This window comes from Suricata suricatta, chromosome 1 (assembly GCF_006229205.1).
Source record: "Suricata suricatta isolate VVHF042 chromosome 1, meerkat_22Aug2017_6uvM2_HiC, whole genome shotgun sequence".
In the NCBI taxonomy this organism is placed as follows: domain Eukaryota; kingdom Metazoa; phylum Chordata; class Mammalia; order Carnivora; family Herpestidae; genus Suricata; species Suricata suricatta.
In genome coordinates this window covers 106,689,273-106,704,323 of record NC_043700.1, presented here as the reverse complement: position 1 = coordinate 106,704,323, position 15,051 = coordinate 106,689,273, and the positions used below count along the sequence as shown (strand labels likewise).

General features: G+C 38.1%; 1 protein-coding gene across 1 annotated transcript in view; it reads left to right on the top strand.

Moving 5' to 3' along the window:
• Positions 1–8,537, top strand: part of EGF (epidermal growth factor) — a 100,499-nt gene extending 91,962 nt beyond the window's left edge. Inside the window, exons 22-24 of the mRNA XM_029919099.1 lie at positions 2,200–2,317; positions 5,243–5,348; positions 7,253–8,537. Of these exons, the coding sequence (XP_029774959.1) occupies positions 2,200–2,317; positions 5,243–5,348; positions 7,253–7,503 (475 nt within the window). The 3' untranslated portion in view covers positions 7,504–8,537. The remainder of the gene's footprint in view (positions 1–2,199; positions 2,318–5,242; positions 5,349–7,252) is intronic.
• The last annotated feature ends 6,514 nt before the right edge of the window (positions 8,538–15,051 follow it).

Here is a 15,051-nt window from a genome sequence, read left to right as displayed (position 1 = left end):
TACTTGGCAAATAGTGCAGAAAAAAATGGAAACAAGAAACTCAAGTTCATGTGTGCTATAATTATTAAGTGGTTTTTCTTATTCTATGAGCTATGACATAGTAAGTAAGTTTTATATTCTATTGATGTTCTTCAGAGCTCTGGGTTGAAAGCTAATGTCAGATTGCTGGTCTTTTGGACTTAGAACTCAAAGACCAGCTCAGCTGGTCAGCATAGACTTTATATACAAATAAGAATGTTTTTGGCTTCTGACCCCCATATACCTAAATCAAAAGTGGTAAGAATTATTTCTTCACAAAGAAAATTCATCAGAACCCTTTCTTTTACTTTTTACTGAAATGTATCCAGAGTTGCAAAGTGCTTTCTGAGCAAATCTATGGTTGTTTACTTAATACTTCTGATCAGTGGAACTGCTTACCCAAATTTTGAGCTATGTGTTTGCAACTCTTGCCATATTGATTTTGAGAAGATCAAATTAAAACTTCCTGTCTAAATATTGCCATGTCACTAAAGTATACTAATAAGTATAGACCTTAGTCGTGTTGAATTATTTTCTTTAAAATTTTTTTTATTGCTTGTTTATTTTTTGAGAGACAGAGACAGAGTGTGAGCAGGGGAAGGGCAGAGAGAGTGAGGGAGACACAGAATCCGAAGCAGGCTCCAGGCTCTGAGCTGTCAGCACAGAGCCCAAGGTGGGGCTCAAACTCACAAACCATGAGATCATGACCTGAACCTAAGTTGGAGGCTTAACCGACTGAGCCATCCTGGTGCCCTTGAATGATTTTCTTTAAAGAGTTAGAATCAGTTATTTCCTCCTTTTGTATTACCACTTGCCTGGCTTGTCTAGATTGAGCATTTAACACTCTGTCTGGTATATCTTTCAAAAGTATGTTTGCAGAACCAATGTAATATTATTACTTCATAAAGCTTGTAAATGTTGTAATATTATTATTTCATAAAGTTTGATTTCTTGGAAGGACCCTCTTGTAAGAAAATCAACAGGAAGGATTCTGTCACAAACTATAACTTTGTTACTTTGCAACTTGGAACAGTTTCTATTATTTACTTGTTTCAATATTTTCCTTGATGCCTTTGATTAAAAACAATAACAGCCCATACCACCACCCAGTACCATCTGTCACACTGAACTCAGTTTCTAGAATGGTTTTCATAGGAGCGCCTACCTTCCTTACTACCCTTGGTCAGACATCCAGGCAGGCCTATTTGATAGAGGCTCACACTCCTAGAGGGACTCAGCTGCCACCTGCCCAAGACAGCAGTGCTGTTTTGGAGTCTTGAGCTGCCGAGTGGTCTTTGCCGTCACGTTTCTTCCATTGCCGTGCCTTAAATGGCTGCTCAATACATTATGTCCCCATCTCTCTGCCTCTAGAGGCTACTGCTTTGGGGATAGGGATCGCAACTTAATCTTAGATCTCCTTCCCTTTACCCCCCTTCCCCTCAGTGCAGGACCCCATGTCTTCTAGAGACTTTGTGCTTCATGTTTGTCAAGCAAGTAAGTATTTATAAAGCTAGATATGGAGGCAAGAGACCTGTTCTGCTTCCTAGCTTGGCGAGTATGGGGTAGTATTCTCTTGGATTCTCTCCTCTGTGTGTCCTTGCATCTGATGCCTTTGAGCAGGCGAGGGCACCAGGCCAATGGAAGGGGCCTCAGCTTTGTGTCCTTATGACTAGCTCCTGAGTTGCCTTCAGTAGCTGTGTGCTTTGGGTGAGTCACTGCTAACTTCAGTCCCACTGGCTTCACTTATAAAATGGAGCTAACATAGTCTGTGTCATAGTTGCTGTGATATTATTTCAGGAGACAATCCCTGCCCCCCAAATTGTAAGTCCATGAAGGAAGAGACTTTGTTGTAGTTTCTCCACTCCAGTACGAGGGCAGTGTCTGGGGTATAGTTAGTACTCAGTAGATACCCATGAGGGAATGAATGTGTGGTTCCCCAACCCCCAACCCCCTGCCCAGCCCTCAACATCTCACAGAGCCTTGGAAAAAGTGAAGTGTCATCTGGAAAGTTCCACAAAAAAGAATGCCTTAAATGCTCCTAGTTTTCTTAATATTTCTTCTATCTCATACATTTTAAGTACCTACATTTCAGTAGCAAAAGCAGTTGTCTCTGACCCTCACGAAGAGGGCTTCTGGTTGTGTTTTGTTTCGAAATTGTCTCACATTTTGGCTTTATTGCAGGACGAAGAAGCTGCCATCCAAAAATTTAAAGAATCCTTACGGAGAGTCGAGCAGAGAAGTTAGCAGTAGCAGGCCTACAGACAGCGAGGCGGGGATGGCCTCTTGTCCCCAACCTTGGGTAATGTGACCGAATCCCAGCTCATTTGTTCTCGTTATTTTTTCTGTCATGTACCTTCTTTCTATAACTTATATTTTTATGGGTTGTGTGAAAAGTCTTTCCCAATTTTTAGGTAATCTCTTTCAAATGGAGGTCTTTAAAACCCAAGGTTCTAATCTTTCTTTCTTTCTTTCTTTCTTTGTCTTCTGGTTTCTCACTATAGCTGTTTGTTTGTTTATTGAAATATAGTTGATGCTCTCATTTTCTGAATATTTCTTTTCTTCCAACACATTTTTAAATCTGTAAAATTCAGCAGCAAGATTGTCGCCAGACTTAGCAAATAAAAATATAGGATACCTTGTTAAATTCATACTTACTCTGAATGTTAAATTTAAATTCAGATTTAACTTGGTGTCCTATTTTTTAGATCTACACATTTTCCAAAAAGCATAGTCATTGGGAAGTTCAAAATGCTTCATAAATCACCCACTTGAGCAGTTGACCTTGGAACAGTACACGGCAAGTTTGGGATAGGCTGAGGTCTCTTAAAACTGTTGGAATTTCCATCCAGACACCTGTCAGAGATCACTCGACCAGTTCAGTGTGTACTGCTGGTAATATTTGTTGTGTATATGGCAGATCCTTGGGGGTGGGATTGAAACCTGCAGGCAAATAGGGAAAAGGTTATTAGGAAGATGTGACGCAAGAGCAGAGGCCTCCTCCCCACACCAGCTCCCCACTCCCCTGCCTGCCCTCACTGGGCCTTCCCAGAGAGCAGCTTTCTCGTGGCCACAGTTTTACCTACCAGATGATATTGTCCCTGCTCCTTATAGGCAATCAGTGTATACTTGAATGGCTGAAATTTGAGTACAAAAACAAAGTAGGCAATGTGAAGTCTTTACCCTCCTACTAATTGGCTGTCCAATCTTCAGCAAGTCATTTAACCCCTGTTTCCTCTTCAGGGCACTGAGAGGTTTGGATTAGGTGACCTCGGAGGCCCCTGCTGTATCTCAGATTTCTAAGTGTGCCTCTGGGCGGACTTAACCTACGGCGTGTCCTCGGTTCTTTGCGATCTCATGGCCATGTAGACTTCTAAATGACCACTGTTGCATCTATTGGTCTATATGATATTTCATTCAGGTTTTGGGTAGCAAGTTTAATTCATGTTATTGAAATCAGGGGATAGTGAGAGAAACAATCTTTATCAAGTTTTTAAAAAATCAAAAACACTTGCCACTGTTATTAGCAGCATGATGGCTAAGAGCTGTACTAGGAGGCCTGAGGCTTCTGAGCCCTGTGCCCCTTGCCATCCTGTCCGCCATAATTGTCATCGACATCAGCTGCTACTGCAGATATCAGTGGGAATGAGAGAGAGCTGAGCATCTGAACTAGCAGGAAAAGCAGCAACCCCGAATCTGGTTCCATCAGCTGCCTTCCCCAGCTCAGCCGAGAATTCTAGGGCTCATGTTCTGCTGGCAGAAACACATGTGGCTGGAAATTTTGAAGTGCAGAGGGCTGGATTTTGACTTCGGTCAGAAATAATGGGTATGTGCCCTTCAACAGTGGGTCATGTAGTAATTTTGCAAGATGTTGTTGGAGAGAAGCCATTAATGAAGAGAAAGCAGTGAAGGATAATTAGCATTGTGGAAAAAAAGAAAATGAAAACACATGTTCAAGGGATTCACCACCATTTCTCTCCCTAATCAACGTCAGTCAGTATTCTTCCTATACTTTTCTCAAAGGGAAATGTTAGCAGGGACGTTTTTTTCTGCTCCCTTTTCCTCATTGTATTTCTGAGTCTGGGCTTTGTTCCTGTAGAGACCCCATTTCTGATGGGCTCATGATCAGCTAAAATCTTGGGACAGTCCCTCTGCTGGGTTAGAAGAAGGACTGGTGAAGAAGGACTTTGCAAATTACACCCTTTGTCTTCACCATGAGATAATTTATTTTCTTTAATTTTATTATTGATCTTTTTTGTCTGTGTGAGACTGATTCTTTTTTTAATGTTTATTTATTTATTTTTGAGAGAGAGGCAGAGCATGAGCAGGAGAGGCACAGAGGGAGAGGGAGAGACACAGAATCTGAGGGAGAGACACAGAATCTGAAGCAGGCTCCTGGTCCTGAGCTGTCAGCACAGAGCCTGATGTGGGGCTTGAACTCACAAACTGTAAGATCATAACCTGAGCCAAAGTCAGACGCTCAACTGACTGAGCCATCCAGGTGCCCCTTGATCTATTTTTTTTATTGATCTATTTTAATAGCTAATCTATCTAGTGTGAATGTGAGCCAGTGGACTCTGGTTAGCCTGCATTGCAAGTGCCCAGTCAATTACGGGTAATACAATAAGAACAAAAATAATCAACTTTTTGATCAAAGAGAAATGCTGAATTTTTCTTGGCCTGCCTTTTAGAATACTTGTTCCCAAGCTATTCATCTATGAAAAAGTATTTGGTGGATCCCTGCAAAAGAGTAGTTCCACTATTTGTTATTAGTACCCATTAATGACCTCAAATTACTTAGAACTTGGTAGCATGTTTAAATGAATTTTATAAACTAAACACATACACAAATTTGAACAGCTGGATCACATATGTATATGAGATCTTATCTGGCTTTTGGGCAATCGTTAAAACACTTATGGACTCTTGGATTGCTTAAAGTAAAACAGTGGGATTCTTGGGATCCATGACCCAAAGTTGGGATTCCAGAATTAGAATAGATTCTTCAGTAAAGCCATTGGTAGTGCCTAGTTGCTTTAATAGAGGAAAACACACGGCTCCTGAATTTTTCATTAGCAAGAGCAGTACATTTGACAGGGCCTTTCAACTTTTGCCTTCCATAGGTTGAACATAATGAAGCCATAGACTTTGGTTTAATGTATGTTGAGATAATTTATTAATTACAGCAGTGTCTTCTCTTTCCTCCCCTCTCTTGTATTCTCTGCAGTTTGTGGTTATAAAGGAACAGCAAAATGTCAGGAATGGAAGTCAGTCTGTGGCCCTCAAGGATGGTGAGGCAGCAGATGTTAACCCGTTTTCCTCTCTGGAGACAGGTGAATGGCTATCTTTACTTGGATCCTGAATGTTTTCCTGAATGTGAAAGTCTCATTGACATACAGAAACAATGGTTAAACTGTATAAGCTATGTGGGAAGCTGGGCTGTATTGGAATGCCATAGAACTTTAGAGAAATGTATGTGGATTGGATTCCTGTCTTATGTGAAGTCACCATGCGCTCAAAATTCTGGTCACATACCAGTCTGCTAGATCACTTGGAGCGTGTGCACAATGAGTGAATTAGGTTGGGGTTTGAGGTCATTCTTGGGGCTTGGGATCTGTATTGGTAGATAATGGTATAGTTTGGGGAAATGATAAATGGCTCCAAGAAAATGCGTTCCATGTTCTACTAGGAAGGTTCCTGTGAATTTAAATTGATCTGGGGGGTCCTCCTGGGGATTTGGGAGTGTTCCAGTCTTCTCAGGAGCTAGCTCTCAGCCAGATGCCTGACCATCTGTGAAGTCCATTCAGGTTACTGGGAGAGGGGCCGTAAAATTAACCAGGTTCTCAGGCTTCTCTGGATCTCAGTCTTCTTAACATGGAAATGGAGTTAGACACCCTTTAAAATAATACTTTTGCCAAGAGTTGCATTATGATAAACATCTTGGGCATGGGGCTCAGATGTTAGTTTTATTTCATAATCCAAAGGACAAAGTTGAACATGTTTTGAATCATATGCTGTTAGAAAGTTTCAGAGAAGCTTTGAGCCAACATAAGTAGTTTCTCTGCTGAGTGGGGCTTCAACTTTACTTATATTTTCTGACATTTCCTTTTTATAAATATGCATGTTACCATACTCTCCTCTGCAGATTTTCTTATAGAGAGAACATGGGATTCTTATTTTGAAAAACTCATTCTACATTTCTGTCTTATACACGTATTGCCATGTAACCCAAGTTCAGTAGAACTTGTTTTCCTTGAGGAAGGCCCTGGATATTGTGGTACACTTAAGAATTGAATGTGAAAATTACAGTAAATATACTTTTATATATACACTGTTACCAGTGTTGTTACTTGCATAACAAATACATTCAGCATTTTCAAAAGTTACTTGGGTTTTGTTGTTATTACTCACATTATCAGAAAGTAATGGAGTACCTTGTAGTTACATATTACTTTTTCTCGAGGAGCTAAAAGCACAGAATTCTTTGTCACATAAGTAATTCACTGTAAAAGTATATACAATTTTGCCAGTTAATCAGTAGCACAATGATTTGACCAAGTATGGTTAAACTCCAAAAAAGAACTAAGGACTTGGTTAGCTGAGTACACAGGAAGAGATGAGAATATGTCCCTTTTTGCTCACTCTACTGCAGCTTGACCCATTCTCTGTGGGCCATTCATAAAACTGTCTTCCAGAGTGAGTGATCACACCCCCAATCATGTCCAGCTGTCTCATAAATACATGGTGAAAGTGCACAAAAAGCTCGGAGGTAAGGAAATCAAGTGGAGAATGGGATAAAAGATCAAGACTGGCTCTGAGCCAAATCCTTCTCTGCTCCTGGAAAACCCATTAAAATACAGATGGTGCTAGTGCTGGATCCATGGAACTGTATTTGTTGACCTCAGCCAACATCAGTTGGTTCAGGTTAAGGTAGCACTGTGCTAGGGGCAGAGACCCATGCCAGGGGATAGGCATGCAAGTGCATTTAAAAGCTGACCTCTGTTCTCAAGTCTCCCAGATGGGTAGAGAAGAAGTGCACAGAGAAAGTTAAAGTGGAATGTCAGGTAGCATAGCTTTTGGATCATCTCATCCAACCAAGACTAATTTTTTTAAAAATTGGGTCCTGGTAGTCTGACAATGGATTCATTCTGTGTCTCATCTTTTAGGCCTTCTCTCCAACCACTATTATGAGGGCCTCTATTGCTGAATCCTAAAATTTCTTTTTCGTTTTCTATAGGGTCAGTGCAACTGCCATCATGGAGAAATGAACCCCTGGTGTACATGGGCACAGAGCAAGGCTGCTGCACCCCACCATCCAGTGATAAAGGCTCTGGTCCCCTCGAAATGCAGCGGGGGGTTCATCTCCCCTCTGCTGGGGCACAGCCCATTGCTCTGGGAGTTGAGAAGTTGCAGTCTCTCTTGTCAGCGAACCCCTTATTGCAACAAAGGGCCCCAGATCTACCACACGACAAGAAGCTGACTCAGTGAACACTGGAATTAAAAGGAAGGTCAAGAGGTATAAACTGTATTGATAGACAGGAAAACTTCATTTCAAAAGTGTATGGAAAATACAGATTTTGGTTTCACAGTCTCTATAGCTAATTACCTACTCAGCATCCTGGAGACAAATATGTGGTTGTGCTTTTGTTTCTTCCTCCACACAATCAGGCTGCAGATTCACAAGGAAGAGTCACAGGGAGAATCACTTGGTGACTCATTAGAAAGCACATGCTGCTTTGTACACTGTGTTGTCTTTAGTAGTTAATACAGATATTTCTTTCGTTGCAGCCCCAGAGGAAATCTGGGGTTAAAGTAGGTAAACACACTGGCTTGGTCAGTTGTAGGGTAATTCTTTTTATTTGGACAGTTCATTTAGCTCAATCTGAGAAGATGATTAGAATATTAAAATTACTGGTATGACACATTGCGGGCATTTAACCTATCATAGGTGTGGTTCATGCTGGTAATCTCACAGAATGAAATTTGATAAATTAATCAAGAAATGTACTGAAAACCCGATTTCTTCAGAATTAGTTGGCTTATGTTTTCTTTTTTAAAATCTTTGAATGAAAATATTTTATTTTAAAACATTACCCAACAGACATAAGTGTTTCTCGAGCATTACTATCCTTTCCCCATGGAATTTTTTTAAATGAAAATGGTAAATTTTCCCTTCATGTATTTGCACAAAGTTTTTACTTATTTTCAAATATGAAATTGTAAGCAAATTTCCAGATTTATTTTTGTTTTGAACAATCGATATCTTCTAATTATTTAAATAAAATCACCATAAACATAAACATTTTGTTGTATTCTTGGTTAAGTAATAAATTGTGGTCTAAGGGATATTAGAGTTGAACCAAAGTGATTTTCCAGGCTTCCTATTTTTACACTTTTGAAAATAATTTTGAAATCTATTGCTGTAATTTTATAAAGTGAAACTATACGTGTACTAATTAAATCTCATTTTTGTAGCAAAGACATTGTTACTACAAATTATACAACCTAATACAGTAAGTGTAGACTGTTTGGCCCTTTGGATGACTCTGTTTATGCATTAGCTAATCCCTTTGCTTATCTTTTCTTGTGTTTCTCTTCAACTCCTTAGACTTTGGTTATACCAGAAGTCAGCATAAAACGGAGCTGATACTTAGAAATTTGGATAAGGATTTGGTGGTGATGAGGATAACTTATATTAGATAATTATTCAGTATGATCCCTCTCCCTAGTTAATTTAGATTTTTCTGTACTCTGTATTAAGTTTTGCTTTAATTGACAGTCAATACCCTGAAGGATCAGAAGATCTATTTTTTTCCCCTAATGAGTGAAGTGACCTCAGAAAACAATATTCAGAATGTTTTTAATTATGGGGGAAAATATATATTATACATTTTTAAAAAGTTTTTACTACCTCTTTCTTTTAGGATTTCAATGATAACTAAAGAGATAACATGAGACCACAGTTGCTCATGACATTACCTTTGAGCCAGAAAGCCCTGTTTCCTTCAAGTTTTTCAATGAGTCTGATACCTCATAAATTGGGAGCATATTAAATCTTGAAACAGGCTATAATATTGGTTTCCTGGTCAGATTAAAGAAAAATGTATTTTGTGTTCTTTAAGCAAAAAGTCACCAGGAAGAGATAGCTTCCTTTCTTGTGGTTCTACTCTTCTACCAGAAATATCCTCCTTTAAAAATTTATTTTTAGAAAAGAGCATTTTCATCTATGATGTTTGATTTGCATTTTTTCACCAGACTGAGTACTTTTATCTCCTAACTCCTACAGTCTCATTGGGCACAATACCTGATTGTGATTCTATTTGACTAAATGTCACCTACTACATATAAAATGGGCATTATACACTCTTTTTCTAGCATCTAATGAAGGCTTAGTTCTCTATATTCTTTTAAAACCATACTGTTCCAGTTTCACCTATTAGCCTTGATTTCCAACTCATATCATTTTCATATGAACAAATGATTATTGTGCGATATTTTGAAAATGTGTTAAAAGCACTAAATAATAAATTTTTTTAAATGAGAAAAAAAGAAAATAGTCATTTAAGTAGCTGTGATAGTCAAGATGTTGATTTGTTTTGCTTTTTCTTTCTTTTTTCAAGTCTTTAAATGAGGAATCCTAGTTCTATGCATTGATTCATCTTGAGCTCTTCAAATATGGACAATGACTAAAGCAGAAAGTTCTTTCCCATTTGGAACTTTGTAGGATTTCTGTAGCTAGTAGCTACATGCTAGCCACAACACAGCTCCATAGGAAAGTACGTGATAGACATTTAGTATTATGTTAATCATACATATATCTGAAACAGGGACTTTAAGGAAGCATATAAATTACAAAACAAACCACCTAGTTGGTGTCATATATATATTTTTCTTCTACAGTGAATATTTGGCCATTCTGACATGATTCAATTCCATGTCTGGTGGGCCAGAAGAAAACGAAGATGTGCCCATTCAACAATTAAGCCTTTTTTTTTTAATTGCAGTTAATTAACATACAGTGTTATGTTGGTTTCAGGTGTACAATACAGTGATTCAACACTTCCATGCATCACCCTGTGCTCATCACAAAAGTGCTCCTTAAACTCCTCCACCTATTTAACCCATGCCTCCACACAACTCCCCTCTGATAACCATCAGTTTGCTCTCTGTAATTAAGAGTCTGTTTCTTTCTCTTTCCTTTTTCCCCCTTTGCTCTTTTATTTTGTTTCTTAAATTCCACAAATGAATGAAATTATATGGTATTTTTCTCTAACTGACTTATTTTGGTTAGCATTATACTCTCTAGCTCCATCCATGTTGTTGCAAATTACAAGATTTCATTTTTTATGGTTGAATAATATTCCTGTGTGTGTGTGTGTGTGTGTGTGTGTGTGTGTGTATGTATGTGTGCGTGTGTGTGCGTGCGTGCGTGTGTGTGTGTGTGTGTATCTCATATCTTCTTTATCTATTCATTAGTCAATGGTCACTTGATCCACTTCCATAATTTGGCCATTATAAATAGTGCCACAATAAACATAGGGGTGCATGCATCCCTTTGAATTAGTGTTTTTATACTCTTTGGGTAAATACCTAGTAGTGTGATTGCTGGATTATAGAGTAGTTCTATTTTTTCTATTTTTAAGTTTTTGAGGAACCTCCATATGTTTTCCAGACTGGCTGCACCAGTTCACATTCCCATTAACGGTGCCATAGGGTTTCTTTTTCTACACATCCTCACCAATACCTGTTTCTTCTGTTGTTGATTTTAGCCATTCTGACAGGTGTGTGGCAATATCTCGTTGCAGTTTGATCTGCATTTCCCTAATGATAAGTGATGATGAACATCTTTTCATGGGTCTGTTGGCCATCTGTCTGTATTCTTTGGAGAAATGTCTGTTTATGTCTTCTACCCATTATTTATGTATTTATGTATTTAAATTTTTTAAGGTTTATTTATTTTTGAGATAGAGAGACAGAATTCTAGTGGGTGAGGGCAGAGAGAGGAGGAGACACAGAATCTAAAACAGGCTCCAGGCTCTGAGCTGTCAGCTCAGAGTCCAACATGGGGCTTGAATTCATGAACCACGAGATCATGACCTGAGCCAAAGTTGGATGCTTAACCGACTGAGCCATCTAGGCACCCATCTACCCATGTTTTAAATAAATATTTGGTTTTTGGGTGCTGAGTTTTATAAGTTCTTTATGTGTTTTGAATACTAACCCCTTATTGTACATGTCATTTGCAATGATCTTCTCCCATTCCATAGTTGCTTTTAGTTTAGTTGATTGTTTCCTTTGCTGTGCAGAAGAAACTTTATTTTTACGTTTTAAAAGTTTTATTTCTTTATTTTGAGAGAGAGAGAGAGAGCTCATGTGAACAGGGGATGGGTAGAGAGAAATGGGGAGAGAGAAAGAATCCCAAGCAGGCTATGCACCATTAGTGCAGAGCCCAGTGCAGGGTTCATACTCAGAAATCATGAGATCATAATGTGACTCAAAACCATGAGTCAGACTCTTAACTGACTGAATCACTCAGGCACCCCAGGGCTTCTTATTTTTGATGTAGTCCCAATAGTTTATTTATTTTTTTATTTCCTTTGCCTCAGGAGACATATCTAGAAAGAAGCTGCTACAACTGATCCCAGAAAAATTAGTGCCTATGCTCTTTACTAGGATTTTTATGGTTTCAGGTTTCACATCTAGGTATTTAATCCATTTTGAATTTATCTTCGAGTATGGTGTTAGAAAGTGGTCCACTTTGATCCTTTTGCATGTTGCTATCCAGTTTCCCAGCAGCATTTGTTGAAGAGACCGTGTTTTTTCTCATTGGATATTCTTTCCTGTTTTGTTGAAGATTAACTGACCATATAGTTGTGGGTTTAATTCTGGGCTGTTCTGTTGATCTTTGTGTCTGTTTTTGTACCAGTACCATACTGTTTTGATTACTACAGCTTTGTAATATAAATTGAATTCTGGAATTCTGATGCCTCTACGCTTTGCTTTTCATTTTCAAGATTGCTTTGGCTATATGGGGTCTTTTGTTATTTCATACAAACTTTAGGATTATCTATGATAGCTCTGTGAAAAATGCTGTTGGTATTTTGACAGGGGTTGCAGTGAATATGTAGATTGCTTTGGGTACTATAGACATTTTAACAATATTTATTCTTCCCATCCATAAATGTGGAATGTCTTTCCATTTCTTTGTGTCACCTTTGAGTTCTTTCATCAGTGTTTTGCAGTTTTCAGAGTATAGGTCTTCCACCTCTTTGGTTAGGTTTATTCCTAACTATCTTATTATTTTTGGTGAGATTGTAAGTGGGATTGTTTTCTTAATTTCTCTTTCTACTACTTCATTATTAGTGTATAGAAATGCAACAGATTTTTGAACATTGATTTTGTATCCTGCAACTTTATTGAATTCAGTTATCTGTTCTAGCAGGCTTTTGGTGGACAGTCTTCCAGATTTTCTCTATATAGTATCATGTCATCTGCAAAAAGTGAAAGTTTTACTTCTTTCTTATCAATTTGGATGCTTTTTATTTCTTTTTGTTGTCTTATTGCTGTGGTTAGGACTTCCAGTACTATGTTGAATAAAAGTGGTGAGAGTGGACATCCCTGTCTTGTTCCTGATCATAGAGGAAAAGCTTTCAGTTTCTTCCCATTTAGGATAATATTAGCTGCAGGATTTTCATAGATGGGCTTTATTTTGTTGATGCATATTTCCTCTAAACCTACTTCTTGAAGGTTTTTATCATGAATGGATGTTGTACTTTGTCAAATCCTTTTTTTTTTTGCATCCATTAAAATGATTGTATGGTTTTTATTCTTTCTCTTATTGATATGATGTGTCCCATTGATTGGTTTGTGAATATTCAACTACCCTTGCAAATCAGAAATAAATCCCACTTGATTGTGGTGAATGATTTTTTTAATGTATTCTTGGATTCAGTTTCCTAGTATTTAGTTGAGAATTTTTGCATCTATGTTCATCAGAAATATTGTTCTGTAGTTCTCTTGTTTAGTGGTTTCTTCATCTGGTTTTGGTATCAGAGTAATGCTGGCCTCTTAGAATGAATTTGGAAGTTTTTCTTTGTCCCCTATTTTTTGGCACAGTTTTTTTTTTATTATACTTTATTGTCAGGTTGGTTTCCATATAACACCCAGTGCTCTTCCCCACAAGTGCCCTCCTCCATGACAATCACCCCCCATCCCCTTTCCTCCTCCTCCTTCAGCCCTCAGTTTGTTTTCAGTATTCAAGAGTCTCTCATGATTTGCCTCCCTCCCTCTCCCTAGCTCTTTCCCCCACCTTCCCCTCCCAATGGTCCTCTGTTAGGTTTCTCCCGTTAGACCTATGAGTGCAAACATATGGTATCTGTCCTTCTCTGTCTGACTTATTTCGCTTAGCATGACACGCTTCAGGTCCATCCATGTTGCTACAAATGGCCAGATTTCATTCTTTCTCATTGCCATGTAGCATTCCATTGTATATATATATATCACATCTTCTTGATCCATTCATCAGGTGATAGACATTTAGGCTCTTTCCATGATTTGGCTATTGTTGACAGTGCTGCTATGATCATTGGGGTACATGTGCCCCTATGCATCGGCACTGCTGTATCCCTTGGGTAAATCCCCAGTAGTGCTATTGCTGAGTCATAAGGGAGTTCTATTGTTAATTTATTGAGGAACCTCCCCACTGTTTTCCAGAGCGGCTGCACCAGTTTACATTCCCACCAACAGTGTAGGAGGGTTGGCATAGCTTGAGAAGAATAGATATTAACTCTTCTTTAAATGTTTGGTAGAATTCACCTGTGAAGCTATCTGTTTCTGGACTTTTGTTGGGAGTTTTGTAATTACTGTTTCAGTTTCATTGCTGGTAATTGATCTGTTTAAATTTTCTATTTCTTCTTGTTTCTGTGTTTATATTTATAGTTTATATGTTTCTAGGAATTTATTCGTTTCTTGTAGGTTTCCAATTTATTGGCACATAGTTTTTCATAATATTCTCTTATAATTGTATTTCTGTGGTGTTGGATGTTATTTCTCCTTTCTCATTGTGATTTTATTTGAGCCCTTTCTCTTTTTTCATGATAAGTCTGACCAGAAGTTTGCCAATTTTATAGATGTTTTTAAAGAACCAATTCCTGGTTTCATTGATCTGTTCTATTTTATTTTTAGTTTCTTTATCATTTATTTCTTATTTATTTCCCTCTCCTTGTTTTAGGTTTTGTTTGTTGTTCTTTTCTAGCTTCTTTAGATGTAAGGCTAGTCTTCTCGCTTTTCGAAGTAGGCCTGTCTTGCTCTAGACTTCCCTCTAAGAGCTGCTTTGGCTGCATCCCACAGGTTTTGGACCACTGTATTTTCATTTTCATTTTCATTTGTTTCCATGTACCTTTTTATTTCTTCTTTTTTTCCCTGGTTGATTCATTCATTATTTAGCATACTATTGAACTTCCATGTATTTCTGGTCTTTCCATTTTTTCTTGTAGTTAAATTCCAGTTTCATAGTGTTATGGTCAGAAAATATGCGTGGTATGACTTTGATCTTATGAATCTGTTAAGGCTTGTTTTGTGGAATAATGTGTGATCTATTCTGGAGAATGTTCCATGTGCACTTGAAAAGAATGTGTATTTCCTTCTTTAGGATGGAGTGTTCTAAATATATCTGTTAAAGCCATCTGTTACAGTGTATCATTCAAAGCCATTGTTTCCTTGTTGATTTTCTATTTAGATAGTCTGTCCATGGATGTAACTGTTTAATATATTTGGGAGCTTCTGTGTTGGTGCATAAATATTTACAATTGTTGGGGTACTTGGGTGGCTCAGTCGGTTGGATGTCCAACTTCAGCTCAGGTCATCATCTCATGGTTCATGGGTTTGAGCCCTGTGCCAGGCTCTTTGCTGACATCCTGGAGCCTGCTTCAGATTCTATGTGTCATTCTCTGCCCCTCCCCTGCTCATGCTCTGTCTCTTTCTTCAAAAATAAACATTAAAAATTTTTTTTAATTAAAATATTTACAATTGTTATAT